Source organism: Chelon labrosus (assembly GCF_963514085.1).
Source record: "Chelon labrosus genome assembly, chromosome: 9".
Taxonomy (NCBI): domain Eukaryota; kingdom Metazoa; phylum Chordata; class Actinopteri; order Mugiliformes; family Mugilidae; genus Chelon; species Chelon labrosus.
The window spans coordinates 25,614,013-25,633,920 of record NC_140359.1 but is presented as its reverse complement, the minus strand read 5'-3'; the positions used below and the strand labels follow the sequence as shown (position 1 = coordinate 25,633,920).

The 19,908-nt window shown below is 42.1% G+C and overlaps 1 protein-coding gene across 2 annotated transcripts; it reads right to left on the bottom strand.

The window, feature by feature from the left end:
• Positions 1 to 1,527: 1,527 nt before the first annotated feature.
• On the bottom strand, positions 1,528 to 7,537 carry LOC311492849 (uncharacterized protein). 2 transcript variants are annotated; one of them, XM_084551267.1, is made up of 5 exons: positions 7,458 to 7,537; positions 6,153 to 6,263; positions 5,884 to 6,005; positions 5,569 to 5,778; positions 1,528 to 3,670 (listed from the first exon to the last, which is right to left on the bottom strand). In XM_084551267.1, exons 1-4 carry the CDS (start codon positions 7,465 to 7,467, stop codon positions 5,569 to 5,571), a joined length of 453 nt encoding a protein of 150 aa, XP_084407393.1. In that variant the 5' UTR covers positions 7,468 to 7,537; the 3' UTR covers positions 1,528 to 3,670. The 2 variants fall into 2 exon arrangements, with proteins under 2 accessions (XP_084407393.1, XP_084407392.1); XM_084551266.1 differs by lacking the exon at positions 7,458 to 7,537 and having other exon boundaries at positions 6,153 to 7,026.
• Positions 7,538 to 19,908: the final 12,371 nt, after the last annotated feature.

The following is a 19,908-nucleotide window of genomic DNA, read 5'->3' as shown; positions in this document are numbered from 1 at the left end:
TAATATCTTATATATCTCACTATATACTGATATCTATATATCTTAAATCCATATTATTGCATTACACACACACACATATATAAACCAAAAAAAGGTCACACAATATTTCGTTGGATCGCAATGTCACCAGATTTATTTCCATCCATTCATTCATTCATTCATCTTCTGTACCCGCTTATTCCTGTTAAGGGTCGCGGGGGTCTGCTGGAGCCTATCCCATCTGCCATCGGGCGAAAGGCGGGGGTACACCCTGGACAGGTCTATTTCCGTCCAGTGTTGCATTAATTTTTCTCCAAGATCTTGTATTGATGATGGGAGAGTCTGACCACTGAGCAAAGACTTCTCCAGCACATCCCAAAGATTCTCAACGGGGTTAAGGTCTGGACTCTGTGGTGGCCAATCCAAGTAAAATTGAAGCCTTATTTAACGGTTAGCCTCACTGATTAGTGGTTTTCTTAATTTCTTTGGACCGCCTTTAGACTGTCATTGTTTTGATAAGCTTCTGCAATGTCACAAGATTTATTTCCATCCAGAGTCCAATCTTTATGCTCCCTAGCAAACTGAAGCCTTTTTTTTCCAGTTAGCCTCACTGATTAGTGGTTTTCTTAAGGCTGCACAGCTGTTCAGTCCCAATCCCTTGAGTTCCTTTCACATTGTACGTGTGGAAATGCTCTTACTTTCACTATTAATCATAGCCCTGAGTTCTACTGTTGTTTTTCTTCCATTTGTTTTCACTAAATGTTTAAGTGATCGTCAATCACCATCAATCAGGATTTTTTTTCTAACCACATTTCTTCCTGGAAGACGATGGTTCTCCACTATCCTTCCAGTTTTTAATAATGTGTTGGACAGTTCTTAACCTAGTTTTAGTAGTTTCTACAATCTCCTTCGATGTTTTCTCTGCTTGATGCATGCCAATGATTTGACCCTTCTCAAACAGTCTTAGAATTTAATTGTCCACGACCACAGGATGTGTCTTTAGACATGCTTGTTTAAGAAATGAGAAGCTACTCGTTGCATCAGTTGGGGTTAAATAATTTGTTGACCAATATATATATATATATACACACACTTGTATATTTATTCTTTTTAATATATACTTTATTTTGTATTTATAGTTATATATAAATACAAGTATATTGTAAGCATATTTTACATATACTTTATATATTGTTTGTATCTACTTGTACATTTTACATACACTTTGTATAAATTCTACCTCACTTTATCTTAATATTTCATTTTTTGACACTTTTTGCTGACTGTGTGATGATGACACTGGACACTGCATGTCTCATTGGAAAAAAACAGCAAAGTCTCGTAGACGTGCGGGAGAACAGGGAGTGAGCGTGACTCAAACTGAAATCTAATCTTACTCACTCACTTCTCTGAGAATTAATTGTCTCTTCCATTAACCATTCATTCATTCATTCATTCATTCATTTTCTGTAACCACTTGCCCTGTGAAGGGTTGCGGGGGGGGGGCTAAGCCATACTCGTAAAAATAACAAAACAAACAACACACCATTCAGAATAGTTCACTTTTAATGATAAATGCCTTAATAAGTAATAAATAACAGTTGCACTGTTAGTACACAAAGTAAAAAAATAAGCTTCATTAGATCCTTTAAACATATATATCTGTTACATGGACAGCGTTTCTACAAGCTGACTGAGATGATTCTGGTCATTCTTATGTAGTTTAATGCAGTGAGGAATACACAGACTTGTACGCTGGGGAAACAAAATAATTATTCATGGACAAACATGTGGCTCAAGGTTGAGGTGCAGTACACAGTATGTAGCACATTAGCTGTCCGTTCTCAGCAAGAATATAGATTTCATTACCTTCTACTGGGCTTTTATTGGTGACGTCACCAGAGACTAGACGGTGTCGTGCAACCCCTGACAAGTATACTTAGTTTTTTTTTTTGGGGGGGGGGGGGGTTAGGGGTGGGACTTTAACGCGTAAAATGCGATTGGTTAATTGCAAAAAAAAATAACAAAAACGTTACAAAAATTTAAAAAAACGCATTTAATCGCAAGATTTCCTGGTACACCGATTACACTGATGCACACGTCAGAGCTGGGCTAACTGCTACCAAAATAGAGGAAGTGGATGAAAGTATGTCGCTAGGACTGATGGAAGGCAAATTTCATTTCCAAAACCTACCTCATAAAAAAAGAGTTTGCATACCACCGAAGCACTTCAACGCTACAGTGCCATTGTAAATGCAAAGCATGTTGCAGTGAGCACAGAAACTGCCGGAGCTGTTAGCGCTAGCAGTCCCGGTTTGAATCGAAATGCAATTAAATGCATTTTTCCAGACTTTAAAAGAGTTTGAGTTTACAATATGCATGTATTTGATTCACTAAAATCCATTTAAATTAAAAAATTTTGCTTTTTGGGGCAAATATTGTTGTGTGATTAAAATGCGATTAATCGAGATTAATTACAAAACCACCCCTAGGTTTTTTACAATTGTCCCATTCCTACAGGACTGCTCCACAGAGCGGGTGTCAATGGCAACTGTCAATCATCAGGATGTCTCATCCTGTTTTTAAGGCGTCCAATAACTAAATAACTATTTAACTATAATGTAAGGGGTCTAATAACAAAAGCTCTTAAACGTACGTCAGCGCTATATTAACTACGTAAAATGACGGAAACCATCTTTGAAAAAACATTTATGTGACGTGTGTTTTAGTGTTGTAGTTCGGCCCAAGCCCTGCCCTCTAACATGGAGGAGGCGGAGCTTATGACCTATACTGCAACCTAACACTAGGGGGAGCCCCACATGCTTTTGCTTCACTTTCAAGGAGCTGTCATGGCGTCCACTTTTTAAACAGGCTACAGCTGAACAGCGACACACTTTTCTATCTCCGCATTTCCGTCGCTCCTTGAGCTGATTGATAATAAATTCTGATCAGGCCAGTCTGTTCTGATTGAGGTGGTTACATTCGGCTATTATTCTGATTAATATAATGTCCATGTAATCATAGCCACTGTAGTGGCATTATTGTTAAAGCTCTTCATACATCCTGTGTCAGTAGAGAGTCTGCTAGTAGTAGCCGTGTAGTAGTAATATAAACAAGCCACAGATATAACTTAAATGCCAACAGATCAAAAGTATTTGTGAAATGTTTTCAAAATAAAAGGGTCCTGTAGTCACTTGAGAAGAAAGAGGGCAGTCGAGTACTGTTTTTCAACTATACCAGGCTCTGGAGTTGTCTTATGAAAAACAGTCCGGTGATCTCAGTTTTGGCAGGGATGCTTAAAAATTCCGATCTGCACTTCAAATTAGGGCCCTGAGCCTTAAAAGCTCAAAAGCAGCAACCAGCAGCAACCAGCAGCAACGTGTAACAATCACAGTATGGGACACTTTCACATAACGAGACCTTAAAATCTCAACAAATCCTGCTGCATCAATTCGTTGCTACGGTATGTGTGAGAGTGTGTGTTTTTTTTAATCTGTCACTTAAATGTCGCCCAAATTTATGGAAGCACAGCAGTGAGAGAGTAATGCTTGGATTCGGTTTAACGAGACAACTGGCCTCACAGGGAATAATGACTCTTTGCTTGGTCCACAGCCGGAGCAGATCTGGTTGACGCTGCAGAGGAAGGAATCTGCCCGAGCAGGGATAAGTGGAGTCATGAAGTTCAGTTGGGCTGTGGAAAAAAACAACACAGAGAAGGTTGAGAGGTTAAGAGCCAGAGAATCAATATTTATAATGCTGTTAATGAATGCAGAGAGTGTTGCAGAGGAAGAGACGCATCGATCGGTTGAGCATCTCATATTATCAGACATCCGATACCTTTAAAGAGAGGCAACTGGACTTGTAGAGTATCTTGAAGACGTTTCATCTAAGTAGCTTCTTCAGTTGTAAAGGACCGGTAAAAGATGCATCTGTGGGTGTTAATCATCAGAACTGGACTTGGACGAGTGACGAAATGTCTTCAAGAGACTCTACAATTCCAGTTTTCTCAACCGTTTTTGGATAAACCACGACCCGGATGACTGAGAACCTTCACAGAAATCTTATCAGACAGGCAATCATAAACGCACACGTTTAGGTCAGGCGTTGCAAAAACACATAGGCTGAATATGTCACCAATGCCACGTTTGACGTGTGCTGTTTAAACGCTCCCGATGAAGCAACGATAAAAGATGAATTAGCCGAGATAAGGCTGTGCCTGGCATTCCTAGCCGCTAACTGGCGAGGAATGCCGGGAAGGTCGGAGCAAATTGTCTTATGTAGTTTAATGCAGTGAGGAATACACAGACTTGTACGCTGGGGAAGCAAAACAGTTGTTCATGGACAAACGTGGCTCAACACAGGAGCGCCAGCTCGTCAGAGAAATACAACACACTGTGGAGTACTATTAAATGCTACTGATGGTGCTGAGGTGCTGCCTGTTTTTATACAGGCTATACATATCTGTTCTGTCTGTTCTCAGCAGATGTATTCAGGTCAAGAATATAGATTTCATTACTTTCTGCTAGAGGCAACTGGACTTGTAGAGTATCTTGAAGACGTTTCATCTAAGTAGCTTCTTCAGTCGTAAAGGAACGGTAAAAGATGCATCTGTTGGTGTTATTTATCAGAATTGGACTTGGACGAGTGACGAAATGTCTTCAAGAGACTCTACAATTCCAGTTTTCTTACATCTTACATTCCTTGCTGCTAGCTGGTGAGGAATGCTAGGAACTTTGGAGCAGGAGTTGCTTGATTTTCTTGCATGCTCTAGGGAAAACCTTTCTGTTGGACAATATTCAGATGTAATTTTGACAATAGAGGGTCAGAGGAGCTCATTCTCCAACAGACTGATCCAGATCCACTCCCCCAGTGAACGCTACAGGATGTCATTCATACCGAACTCTATCCAGCTGTTCAACAACAGATAACTCCATGTTATTCATGTTAATGGACACTATTGCACCTTACTATCATCCCTATGTATATAATATATATTGTTCCATCTCTATTTCTTGTATATTTGTTCATATACTTTTTGCTTTTGTATTATTTTACTTATATTTCAAGTGTTTTTTTTTTTGTTTTTTTATGTTTTGTTTTGTTTTTTTTATGTGCAACTAAGCTGCCATGACCAAGCAATTTCCTTTGTGTCTAAGTCTGTGAGCAACACCAGGTTTATTTAGCACAGAAGGAATTTTTTTCATGCCTGTGAGTGCGCTGGAAAGTCCATGTACAGTCTACTTCCGATTTCACTGGAGCAAAATACCGTGAAAAAAAAAATGAGTGTAGCGCAGCACACACTTTCATTCGTTTTGTCTGTATCCATGTGTTTTCTTAAGCTCCAGTGCTCTGAGCTTTATTTTAGAGTCTGAATGGAGTATCTAATGAACGGATGAGCCAACGGACTCCAAGGCCACTTCGATTTTTAAACTGGCCATGTAAATAAACATTTACAACTTGTTTTAGAACATGCCGCGCTAACCAAGGCCCTGGGGTTTCTAAATGATTTTCATGATGGTGTATTCATTCCATACAATTGCTGATCGGAGAAACTTTTTCACATTATGAAACAACTTAATGAAAACATACCTATATGTCCTCAACTGTGACTTCTGCTCCATTGTCTTTGGTTGGACTCAGCACCAAACTGGAATCCTCTCTTGATATGGAGACGTAATAGTCAGGGGAAACCACAGACTGCAGCATCGTGTGTTCGCTTCCACCGATGTTCACGAACTTAAACCAATGATGTTTATCTTTTAACACTGGCTGGTTTTCAGTGTAGCGTTTCACCCCCAACTGTGAACACACAAAACATAGAATCCAGCATCGTCTTTGGTTTCATTGGTTTGGAAGGAGAAAACTGCGACAAATGGACATGCACTGATTCTTTACTTTATTTACCTTGAAGGAGTTCTTTCCATCATGTTCGACCTTCGGGTAGTAGAGGTACTTGTCATACTCAAAATGGAAGGTCATCTGGATTTCCTGGCCGTCATGACGTCTCTCTGTGAACATGGAAGGTTCTAAAGGAAACAAATTATTGTTAAATTACTATTTTGTTGGTTGATTCAGTTCATGATTTTGTTGGGAGATACTTCTATAAAGTTGTAATTGTAAACAACGGCAAACCGTTGCATAAACTGTTGAGCAACACCAGAGGGACGCTGTACCTTGACCTGACTGATGTTCTTTAGCACACAGCTTGGGTGTACCTCTGAACCACAAGACGGTCACGCATTTGCCATCTTTCGCCTTCAGAATGGATCTGTGCCTGTTGCGTTCTGGCAGGAGGTTGAGAAGAGAGAAACCTTCAGGCTGCAGCACTTTGATTTCACTTTGAATTGATAAACTCCTAGAGCGGGGTCGAAACACTTCAGGCTTAAAAGGTATGAACACACGCAGGACGCATTGGAGTGACATGATCTCAGACCACATGTTAAGGTGGTCCAGGGCCCCGTTCAGACCTTGCATTAACGACCGTCCCGGGTAATCTGATCGCAAGTGATAAATGTAAAGTTCCGTTCAGACAAATGAAAATATTTTAACAACATATTGGAATGTGCTTAAAAACTGATGTAATCCTGATTTATACGGAGAAGGAATAAATGACTTAGAGCATGTCCTTTCAGTGAGAGACAAGTTCAGACTTAATTCTCAGAATCACAAGAATAAAGTCGGTTGTGTGTTTTTGCGTGTTCTGCTTGGATAAAAGAACACCAGAGTATTTACTCCACCTCGGCCGACGGCAAAAGACGCCGAATGTTCATCGCAGATCCTCTCGTTCACACTGACTTCACAGATTACAGGTTATTGCTTGCAGCAGTCTGCGGTTCACAGATTGATTTAGGAGGCAACTCAAAGATTACACATCGATCAGGCGTAACATTATGACCACTTACAGGAGAAGTAAATAACATTGACCATCCTGTGCTAATTCAGTGTTCTGCTCATGTTATGCCTGATCCATGTATGTGGACATAACCAGATCAACAATCTTTTAGTTAATTAACAGCTACAAGGACATTTCTTTTAATTTATATATATTTAAACTCTTATTACTAATGAACAAACATCAAGGTGATTTCTCCTTAACAGGTGCTAATTTATGTTGTATAATTTATAACAATTCTGAATAAATGAGGCTCCTAGCACATGAGCACCCCTGTTGCGATCTCAGTGCATCCTGGGGGTGTTCACACTTGTCCTTTTACGCTGGCCAGATCCGATCTTAATGCATGGTCTGAACACCTGCTGCAGAATAAGAGTGGAATGCATGCGCTTTCATTCACAGCTTTGTCATGTTATTGCCGTGGCGCAGACCTTTAGACTATCCAGGGACAGAGAGAGGGTAGAGAGACACGGAAATATGAATGCGTCTCATATTATTTCATAATGTGATTAAGAAGTCCCCGTATAACGCAGAGCAGAAAACGGTGCAGCGCTAATGTGCATGCATAAATGAAACGGTGTCTTACCTTGAGCCATGAAGTCTTGGGTTTAGGAGCGTGCGCCACTTGGTCTGCAGCAGAGGAGAGTGCACCGCTGCAGGGAGGGAAACCCTTTAAGTAGCCCGTTCTGGACTGACGCAGTTCAAGGCTGCGCCACGAAAATGGGATGGCTCAAAGGCACAGGAGGCTGTTCTGGGAACTGGAAGCGTGCAGTTTATGAGGAGTGAAAAATGTGACAAACAAAAAACAAAACAAAAAGAAAAAAAGGAAAAAGTATGATGTAGGCAAAGTCATATGAGTAATATGTGTAAATTGAAAGAAAACTTGGAAGATGTGTCACCACTCATGCAACAGGTCCAGCTGAATCATTTTGTTTCATAAGGCTGCACGAAGAAAATATGTGTGTGTGTGTGTGTGTGTGTGTGTGTGTGTGCAGCTGTGGCTGATTTGTTCATCTTAGAGTTCTTAGTTTTTAATGAAGTGCGTCATTTTTTGCTCCACAAAGTTTCCTCTCCTCCTTGTGTGCTGGAGTAAATTAAAGATTAACACCAGACAGGAAGGAACTGACCCCCACCCCAGCCCACCCCCCATCCATCAGGCCTCTTTCCTGAAGGAACACAATATAACTGTACACCAGCTGAAACTAAAAGTGGTTTACAATTCATTAGGTGTAAAACAAATAAGCAATAAGAAGATATATACATATAAAAAAAGATATTCCCTAACATCAGCAGTTCTCATATTTATTTATTTATTTATTTCCCAGGACACAAGGAGATGTGTTTCATTACGCTTAGAGTTCATCTCTAATTCAGCTGCAGTCGTACTAAGTTGCTGCAAGAAATTCCTCATGTTGACGATCAAAACTCACCTTGCGGTAGCTAGGGGGCAAGTAGCTCTCTAACCTGTGACCTGGCCTTAGAGGGGATTGTTTGATGAGAACATGACAGCTGGGATAGTCTCCAGCGACCCTTAACAGGAATAAGCTGTTACAGAAGATGAAGGAATGAATGAATACTTAAGAACATCAAAACCACTGATAGGAGAAGTAAATAACATTGTCCATCTTGTGATAATTCATTGTTCTGCTAGGAAACTTTCGGACCTGCATCCATTCATTCATGTGGATGTTACTCAGACACGGGTCACCAACACAGCAGGGAGGCCGATTGTGATCAACTGACTTTTTCATTCATTGTCACCTTGACAACCGTCACATTCACATTAGGTAAACACACGTTCTCAGACTGTTTTTGCAGACTGCTCAGACTCTTTTAGTCATCAGGTTTCGTTTTTCTTTTTATTTTTATTTTGAAGCAGATGAGAGCGTGGACTCTGCCTGTTAAACTACTAAAACAACAGTTAATATGTCTGTGAAGGTTCTCAGTCATCCAGGTCATGGCATATCCAAAAAAGTTTCAAAAAAAGGCAACTGGACTTGTAGAGTTTTTTTTTGAGAAGACGTTTCACCCCTCATCCGAGTAGCTTCTTCAGTTCTAGGGGACTGGTGGGAAGTCTGAGGTTTAAATAGGAACTCTTCCTGATTGGTGCAGCTTATTTCTATTAACGACTGGGTACTTACCTGTTGTTGCGGGGGGGACTGTTTTTGTCCCTGTCCTCTTCCCTATGAGTGGTGCTCTAACGACCCTTGTCCGCCAGAGGCTCCAGTGTCAAGGTGTGAATGAGACTGAAACTTCTTGGGGACAGAAGTTAAAAGTGTATTGTAAATAGATGGCAGATTAAATCTCAGTCCACCTCCTCTGTTTAGTGAAGGTTTTTCCAGTCTGACATAGATGGCTTCCTTCACTCCTCTTTCAAACCATCGGTCATCTCTGGCTAAGATTTGGATGTTGTTATTTTCAAAGGAGTGTCCTTTGTCCTTCATGTTTTAGGTGGACCGCTGAATCGTTTCCTGATGAGCTGGCTCTCCTGTGTTGGTACATGCGTTTATGGGTGGGTTGTTTGGTTTCCCCAGTGTATAAGTCTGTACACTCCTCACTGCACTGAACAGCGTACACCACATTACTCTGTTTCTGCCTGGGTGTTTTGTCTTTTGGGTGGACCAGTCTTTGCCTAAGTGTGTTTCCTAGTTTGAAATAAACTGGAATATGGTGATTTCTGAAAAGTCTCCTGAGTTTCTTGGACACTCCAGCCACGTAGGGGATGACGATGTTTTTCCTCTTGTTGCTCTCCTCCTCGCTGTCCTTTTTGAGCCTTTTACAAAGGCCCAGTTGGGATATCCACACGTCTTAAGTGCCTGTTTAATGTGTTTTTGCTCCTTCTCCTTGCCATCCAGTCTTGTGGGTACAGTCTGTGCTCTGTTCTGATGACCCCTAGTTTGTGTTCCAGGGGGTGGTGGGAATCAAATGGTTAATATGTAATATACAGAGCTGCTTAAAAGCAAATGAAACTGAAACATAATATCTGTGCATTTGTTTAAGAACATGACAGCTGGGATAGTCTCCAGCGCCCCTTAACAGGAATAAGCGGTTACAGAAGATGAAGGAATGAATGAATACTTAAGAACATCAAAACCACTGACGATTGAAGTAAATAACATTGACCATGTTGAAATTCAAATGTACGCTGATGACGCTGTCATCTTCACTAGTGCCAAAAATATTCACGAAGCAGCCTCGTAAATGAGTGGCTTCATAAATCTTGCCTGCTACTAAACACAACTAAAACTGTTTGTATGATGTTCACAAAGCAACCATACTAAGCTGCTGCAAGAAATTCCTCATGTTGACGATCAAAACTCACCTTGCGGTAGCTCGGGGGCAAGTAGCTCTCTAACCTGTGACCTGGCCTTAGAGTGGATTGTTTGATGAGAACATGACAGCTGGGATAGTCTCCAGCGACCCTTAACAGGAATAAGCTGTTACAGAAGATGAAGGAATGAACAATAAGAACATCAAAACCACTGACAGGAGAAGTAAATAACATTGTCCATCTTGTGATAATTCATTGTTCTGCTAGGAAACTTTCGGACCTGCATCCATTCATTCATGTGGATGTTACTCAGACACGTACCACCCAGCTAGACCAGACCAAACAACTGAAATCAATCATCAAGCAATTGCAGAGCTCGTGACTGCAAATGGAGGACCTGGCTCTGTGCCTGCTGTTGATGAGAAAGTGTCAGGAAGTGCCTGTGTCAGGCTGCATCCTGCTGCCACCGAGGAGTGTTTTATTGCAATGGGGCGTTGATAACCCCCAATAAACATGAAACAGCAGGCACAGAGCCTGCAGTCATAAGTGCTGCACTTGCTCAATGGCTGATTACATCTGAAACTAACTGCAGCTTCGCAGAGTTCAAAATAAACTCTCAAAGCACTGCAGCCACTGCAGCAAAATCAGCAAATCAACACCATCTGAGTTAATCTCAACACTTTTAAAGTGTCTATATGGGTCCACACCGCAGAGTTAATTTGAAGTGTTGGTATGTTAACACTCCCAAAGTGTTATTATTGACTCTTCTTAGAGTTAAAATTTAACACTTCTCAACACTAACCAGTGTTAGTTTCTCTCAACACTAGTGTATAGTGTTGGATATCAACTTTCTCATAGTGTCAGTTGTTAACTACTACAGGTGTTTACTTTATATTTACACTGTATGGTGTAAATACAGTTTTCAGTTAAATATTACATGTAAAATTAACTATGATGAAATAAAGAGGCCATGTTAAGCTTAAAACATTTATTTTAAAATGCATGGAACAACACGTTAAACGCCAATTCATATCAAACTTTCCAGATACATCAGGGGGAAGGAGAGAATTAGTCCTGGGGCTCCTACAGCAGGTGTTGTACTGCCTCAGGGTCATAGTAGAGTTCCTGGTTAAAGAAACGCATACAAACACAAACAAACACACAAAAAAGTTTAATTAAAAGAGAAATATAGTCAAATGACTAATCAGAGTTTTTGGACTTCATGTGAACCACCAAACAGACAGCGAGTGGTGCCATTCATTAATACACAGCATTAGATGTTACAATCCCTTGTGCCAAAATCCCAGGCAAAACACATTTAGAGGCCCTGTCCAACTGAGAAACCCTAACAAACCTACAGTCATGTGATATGACGCTTAATCTACAATCTAAATGAACTAAGTAAATGCTGCTGGCTTGTATGTCCCGCTCAGCAGCAGACGCTAACTCAAACCTTGTGAAATATAAGCTAACCAAATGTTTCTGGCTAGCTTAACCTAAATTCTAACTAAATTGAGTAAATGCTGCTGGCTTGTAGGCCCACAGAGCAGCAGAGGATAATTCGAACCTTGTGAAACATAAGCTAACCTAACGCTGCTGGCTTGTATGTCCCGCTCAGCAGCTAACCATAGGTACCAAGCAACATGAAGACATCAGGAACCTGGCCTAAACAACAGCAGTATGCAGCATGTCATTGGGGTTTTCAAGTGGGCATCTCCCTTCACCGATGTTTCGTTAAGTTAGGCCCACGACACCTCAAGAAGGCTTAACAGTGAATTCCAGCGTCCCGGAGTCACCACTAATATTATACAACAACTAATATTTCAATAATTAGCCTAGTCCTTTTATGAATCATGACACAAACAAATCTATCATGGTTCGCCCTGTTGATGCGGATTGAACCACGAAACAAACAAACAAATCTACCGTGGTTCACCCCGTTGATGCGGGCTGAAACACGAAACACAGTAGTACCGGGATACAGCAGCCTGCAGCAGGGCAGCTAACTTTACAACCACTCGCTGTTTTGTTGGTCTCTATCAACTTTACCACTATTTTATTGGGGAAGACAGAAAGCTCTCAAATAATGTATCTACATTTCCCTGTAGGATATTTGAAACTCTTCGTTAGCGTATAACGGCACTGGCTGTGATGGGCCCGCTAACCTAACATGGTTTAGCTAGGGTCAAACGTAATGCTAACCGACAAGCATTTTAACACCACCGCAGTTATAGTCTTTGTCTACTTGGTCAGCTGTAACAACTGAAATAGCCTACTTATGTTAACCTTGTAATTGTACATGAATTAGCATTTACTGACTGTAGCATACGTGTAAACTCGAACGTTAGCGTTAGCGTTAGCTTGTTGTTCAGACAGTCAATATTTACGTAACACATAACTTTATACAAAAGGAATTAACTCTACACTTGCTAAAATTTTGCCAACACCTGAATTTTAACTCTACAGCATTTGCTGTGTGCGTATTTGGCATTCAGTTAAAAGCTTTTCGTAATCATGACACATTCTCCACACCGCAAGGCACATCAGGTGTTCATCAGCTACACATAAGTAACACTGTGAGTTGGAGAAACTCTGCTCACACAGGAATTTACTAGTGTTAGCAACACAGTAATACAATAACCTGATCGTAATCGACATGCACCACTATAATTACATGTGGCAACTAAATTGAATTCTGTGGGTTCTGCTTGGATAAAAGAACACCTGAGTATTTACTCCACCATGGCCGATAGTGAAAGACGCTGAGTGTTCATCGCAGATCCTCTCGTTCACACTGACTTCACAGATTACAGGTTATTGCTTGCAGCAGTCTACAGTTAACAGACTGATTTAGGAGGCATGTGGGAAAACAACTCAAAGAAGCAATAGAAGTAAATAACATTGCCCATCTTTTGACAATAAAATGTTACACTGGGAAACTTTTGGACCTGGGCCCATAGCAGTGACACTCCTTGATGGCAGCAGCCTTTAGAAACAACTGAACTCTACTCAGCTTCATTTATAGAGCACTTTAAAAGCAACCGCAGACAAAACAAAGCGCTGTAAGAATAAGAACTTAAGATATCAGACAGACAAAAGCAATAAAACAATAAAAACAATAAAACAATAAAAAAACAAACACTAAAAGCACTAAATGAGAGCACGGCCTCATGCTGGGTTGAAAGCCAAGGATTGAAAATCAGGGAGTGTCAACAACACAGAACACACACACACACACACACAAAAAAACGCTTTAGGAACAACTCAAAAAAAAAAAAAAAACACTAAGAACAGCACAAGGTGTTGACCTGGCCTCCAAATTCACTAGATCCCAAACTGATCAAGTATGTGGGATGATCCACAGAGGCCCCTCCCCTCAAAGACCCCCCCACTAACAACATCCTGTTGCCAGACACCACAGGACACCCTCAGAAGGCCCATGTCCATTCTCTGATGAGTCTCCACAAGGGAGACATGCACAATATCAGGATGGTGGTCATAATGTTATGCCTGACCGGTGTTTTTTTAGCCTGATGTGCATCGACGACTCTTTTACCAAGTTCCTCGGAAAGCTTTGTCCGTGCCATCATACACTTCCAAAAAAAAAATAACAAACATATGGTGTGAAGATCAGACTGTGACAAGCAAACCCATCCACTGAACAACACCTGAGTCTCATTGCATTGACTGGAATCACTTCTAAACCTCCTCATAGATATGCAATACTGGCTCATTTTTGAGTGTGAAAGGTTGAAAGACAAGCGGTCATGGATAATGACTGAATAAAGTAAGATGCAAACAATAAGGAAGTGCATTATCTTCACTAGTGAGTGTTGGAATAGAAAGAGAAGATGGACGAGGTGCAAAGTCCAAAGACGTGACACAAATTTTATTGATCCTGCAATGTTGCCCTGCCACAGCACGTAAATAACATCTACAGTATAAATGGAGATCAATTAAATGGGAGAAATACAAACATCAATATAGATATTTGTTAGGACGGTTACAGTCACTTTAGATGTGATAATAAATATGGGCTTCTTCAAGTTAAGGTTCAGCGTTAATTTAAGGGTATTTACATCCAAGTTGGATGAAAGGAGTGGGATAAATCAACAAAATCATCAATCATATTTTGTCCAGAATCCTTTGCGGGAAAGTCGTGAAGTCTGCCAACCTTGGACAATAATGAACACATTTCCTCCTTTGAGGTAACCACAGCTGTCTTCCATTGTCGGATCATTGTTTGTTTCTGCCTTTAGTGTTGACTCCAGCAAAGCCTCGATGTGGTTGAAATCAGACTCACCGACTTGGCCGTTGCACAATATTTCACGTCTTTGCTTTAAAAAAAAAACAACCAAAAAAACTGCTGGGTTCCTTTTACGGCCTGTTTTCGGTAATTGTTCATGAGGCGGGCGGTAAATCCACTTACACTACACTTAAGAATTCACACGGCAGCTTTGTTCATCAGTCATATCATCAGCTAATCAGACAGGCTCATGCATCACACTTGACTCCCCAGATGATTAGTCAGAATTTGTTCCACAAATTTTTTGTGAAATAACAACTTAAATTACAGCATGTCTGTGCCTGTTTATCTTAAGAACCACAGACTGTATAAAAACACATGCACCTCGTTAGTTGCCTGTACGCACGATGACCCGAGCAGATTTATTTTCAGATGGGAGGTGATCACTAATATGTTGCTTCTTGTACCACTTTGGAACTTTGTATTTTACTATGATTTTATGTCTAACGATTAATTCATTATTTTGTTTGTGGCTTGACTGCATGATTTATTTTTTTTTTTTTTTATCTCTTAGCTATGACGCAAACACTTCCATTGTGATTCACACCTCGGCTGAAGGAAACAACACGGAGTGCAGTGAAGGGTCACATCTGTCAGTTTCTGTGATGACTATCTTCAGGATTCCCAGATGTCTCAAGCAGGATTATTTACTAATGTATACCAGTTGCGTCAAACATGAGATGGGGAAAGTGACACATGGTGCCCTGTCCTGGCTGCAAACTGGCAGAGACGAGGTTAAACATCTTCATCCTCGTCCCAGACCAGCTTGACAAACATCTTGTCTTCAAGCGCTTCGTTCTCCCTGTAAATGTACATGGCGGCTGCGTCGTTAACAGGCGGGCTGGTCTCCAAACTATTTTCCTCTTCACTTCTTTCTCTTCCCTCCTCTGAAATCAAATCACTGTATGAGGTCACACAGAGGTTGAGGTCTCAGAGAGGCTCTCTCAATTCGCACTGACCGCCTGACCTATTTCTGGCATAAAATACGATTGTTTACTTACCCATATAACTTTGGTGTCATTTGGAGTCGTTCGAAAGATATTTAGATCAGCGTATATCCATATAGTGGGAGTGACTGGGGCACCGAAACGCAGCCTCTAAATAACGCATAATCTCCCACGAAACTCGTTCATTTCACCAATATTTTGTTATGATACGTTAGTGCTATTCCCCATTGAGTCCAGAGTTACCTGTTATCATCATTAGAGGTCTGTAGATTGACCTACTAACCTCTGACCTGGATGATGTCATCTCTGAGCGCCACGCACACCCGCGACGTTATGCTTGTTTACCTGTAATTTGCTACTGCTAGTTTTTTGCAACATGGCTGAATATTTTTCTGATTCTGAGATTGTGGACGACAACTTTGTTTACGATGGACGTCCTTACCGTTTTGAGCCAGAGTATACGGATGAGGAGCTCGCTGAAAGGAGGATGCAGAGGCAGAGAGAGGAACAGCTGGCCAAACAACAACAAAAGACTGCACGCGAATAGATAACACATAACTCTGGACTCAACGGGAAATAGCACTAGCGTATCACAACAAAATATTGGTGAAATGAACGAGTTTCGCAGCAGATAATGCGTTATTTAGAGGCTGCGTTTCGGTGCCCCAGTCACTCCCACTATATGGATAGTTGGGAGTGCGGCAGGAACACCAGCCAGATCACCCAGCTCAACTCCAACTGTGGGAGCTGGCTCAACTCCAACCCATCCCCTTTCACTCAACTTCACATAGAGCAGATCATATATCTCTTCTTTCTTTGCGCTAGATAACACATGCACATTAAATGAACTGGCGATAAGGCACAAATCAGCCTTTTTACACTTTTTTAATACTTCTTCAGTCGGATTAGCCACAAACTCTGCTAATTTGAACTCCATTTTACCTCTGCCACCACCACAGAAAAAACTGCCAAACAGACAAGCAGAAACAACAGAGAAACGAATTCCCCCAACACAATGACACAGAAAAAGTATGACGAGTCCCCATTAAATGTTACGTCCGGCCGAGGGGAACTGAACGCAACAAGAAAAAGGTATGGATGCTCCCCTCTTTCCCCACTCCCAAGGATGAATATTACCACAGAGCTGCAGTCCAACAAAAGTTCATTTATTGCAAATGATGGTAGCATTTGGCTTCAGGGTGAGCATGGCCCAAAACAACAAACAAAACGATTTGACCCAAAGCTAACTTGCCTAACCAAAAACAAAGAAAACAAAATACAGGTTTCTAACCTGACTCCCTATAAGATAAACAGGAGAAAAAAAGGAGATAAACAGAAAGAGCTACTCACCCCTACTACTACCTGGACTGCTAAAGTAAAGTCTCATCAAACATTACCAATACACAAGCAACCTGACACAACACAGTGCAACATGACACAACACAGTACAACTGAGCCTGGTGCAGTTGGGAGTAGGGTGAAGAGAAGAGAACGAATGGCTCAAGCGGCGGCCATTTATAGCAGCTCCATCCGTCCAATCATCCAATCATCAGCCAGCACCTGGAGAGACACCAATGGTGGTAGCACCACCCTCAGGCAAGGAGGAACAGCACCTGGGGAAAGAATCTCAGAGTGGTAGCACCACCACCCTCAGGCAGGGAGGAACAACAGCACAGAACAATCACACATCACGACCAACAGAAATACTAAATTATGACCCTGGGTCATAACACCCCCCCCCCCCCCCCCAGAAGCAGGGCCAAAGCCTCTTTTTCAATAGTGCTGTAACGTAGCTGGTGCTTTTTGAGCTTCTTGGAAAAGTAGCAGACTGGATGATCAATGCCACGCTCATCTTCCTGAAGAAGCACCGCACCTACGCCAAGCGCACTGGCATCCACCTCCAGCTTAAAGGGACGCACAAAATCAGGGGCAGCGAGTACAGGCGCACTACAGAGAAGAGCTTTAACGGCCTCAAAAGCAAACTGACACTTCTCTGACCACTGGAAAGGGATTTTGGGACTTGCCAAGCTCGTCAGTGAAGCCACTACATCGGAAAAGTTCTTACAAAAACCACGATAATACCCAGCCATCCCCAGAAAACGGCGGAGCTCACGGCGCGTTTGGGGAGCTGGGAAATCTATGATGGCCTGCACCTTAGCAGTCACGGGACAGACACGACCTTGTCCCACCATCAGACCTAAGTAGGTAACAACAGCCTTCCCAAACTCACATTTGGCCAGATTGAGGGTTAGGGAAGCCTTACACAGACGTTCAAAAATCTCAGAGAGGGTTTTCATATGTTCAGCCCAGTTGGAGGAATAAGCCACAATATCATCCAAATAAACTTCACAGTTACTCACCCCACGAAGAACTGTGCTCATGAGCCTCTGGAAAGTGGCTGGGGCGTTTCTTAGACCGAATGGCATGACTGTATACTGTAGAAAATGGTCCGGAGTGACGAATGCACATATCTCAGAGGCGCGTGGGGTCAGGGGAACCTGCCAATATCCCTTAAGGAGGTCTAGTTTCGTGACATATTTGGCTGAACCCACCTGATCGACAGTCATCCATGCGAGGAAGCGGAAAAGAGTCTGCCTTAGCAACGGCATTTACCTTGCGATAATCATTACAGAAACGTGGAGTCTGGTCAGATTTCGGAACAAGGAGTGAAGAGAGCTCCATGGGCTAGTACTCCGCACAGCAAAACCATTTTCAACAAGATATTTTGCTTCCTGTTGCATTATGGCACGTTTTGTCGGATGCACTCGGTAGGCGTGCTGTTTTATCGGGGGGTGATCACCCACGTCAATATCATGACATAATACATTAGTTTGGGTGGGAATGTCGCCGAAGAGGGTTGGATAACTTTGTACAAGCTTGCCAATATCAGACCTGGCAGAGTCAGACAGGTGCGCCAAATGGGCATCTAGATTGGACAGAATTTCTGAATTTCTGAGGCGCGCACATGAAAAGGAACTGCGTCTGTCATTCAGGCCGTCATCACTGGGATCATATGGGGACTGTGCAACAGACACTGTGGCAACAGTTACAACTATGGGAGATGGAGCATTCTTCTCACGGTCAACATATGTCTTCAGCATGTTAATGTGACACACACGAGTTTTCTTTCTGCGATCGGGAGTGTGGATTACATAGTCTGTCTCGCTGATCTTACGGTCTACCACATATGGACCACAAAACTTTGCCTGTAGACTACAACCAACAAGAGGTAAGAGAACTAGTACACGATCACCAGGCGTGAAGGTCCGCACAACAGACTTTTTGTCAAAATTGGTTTTCATTTTTGACTGAGCAGTGGAGAGTGAATCACGGGCCAAATTGCAAACGTGATGCAGTCTCTCCCTAAAGGAGCTAACGTAGTCCAGTATATTTTCACTCAAACTAGTTTTGTTTGAGAGAAACTTCTCTCGCAACAGGCGTAGAGGACCGCGAACAGTGTGGCCAAATACCAGATCGGCTGGACTGAAACCTAATGACTCCTGTAACGTTTCCCTCACAGCAAACAACAACAAAGGCAATCCTTCATCCCACTCACGATTTGTCTCAGTACAATATTTGCGAAGCATACTTTTTAGAGTTTGGTGAAATCTCTCCAATGCACCCTGACTCTCGGGATGATAAGCGCTGGAAGTATGGTGGTTCACATTTAACTCCGACATGACCTGGGCGAAGATTTTGGACATAAAATTTGAACCTTGGTCACTTTGAATGCGCCTTGGAAGGCCAAATGTAGAGAAAAACTTGACAAGCACTTTTACGATGGCACGAGCTTTTAATGAACGCAACGGGACAGCCTCAGGGTAACGAGTCGCAGCACACATCACAGTGAGAATGTACCGATTTCCAGACTTGGTTTTTGGCAGAGGACCCACACAGTCTACAATAACGTGTTCAAATGGCTCTCCAACGGCAGGGATTGGCTTTAATGGAGCTACAGGGATCACTTGATTTGGTTTACCTGCGACCTGGCAGGTGTGGCATGAACGGCAAAATTTCGCCACATCTGACTTAAGTCCAGGCCAAAAGAAATAACGGAGGATACGGCTGTAGGTTTTTCTAATACCTAGATGACCAGACATGCTATGGTCATGAGCCAAACCTAGCACCTGGAAACGAAACTGCTGTGGCACTACAACTTGAGTCACAGAGTCATGTGCTAGACCAGAATGAGGGGACCAACGGCGCATCAGAACCCCATCGTCTATCAGGTAGGACCCAGACGTATTACATTTTGGATCTGTTAGAAGAGAAAAACAAGGAGACAGAGTGGGATCAGTTTTCTGTGCCTTAACTAACTGATCTCTGTCTACTGAAAGTGTCAGAGATTTAACATCAGGCTGAAGCTCCACCACAACATTCTCTTTAACATCTGAGGGAGAATCTGTAGGATCAGAGGTAGTCATGAAAGAGTCACTGAGATCCACCAAGTCTTCAAGTTTCCGGGCCTGAGCACGGGTTACAGCACACACAGGAAACAAAGGAGGTAAACCAG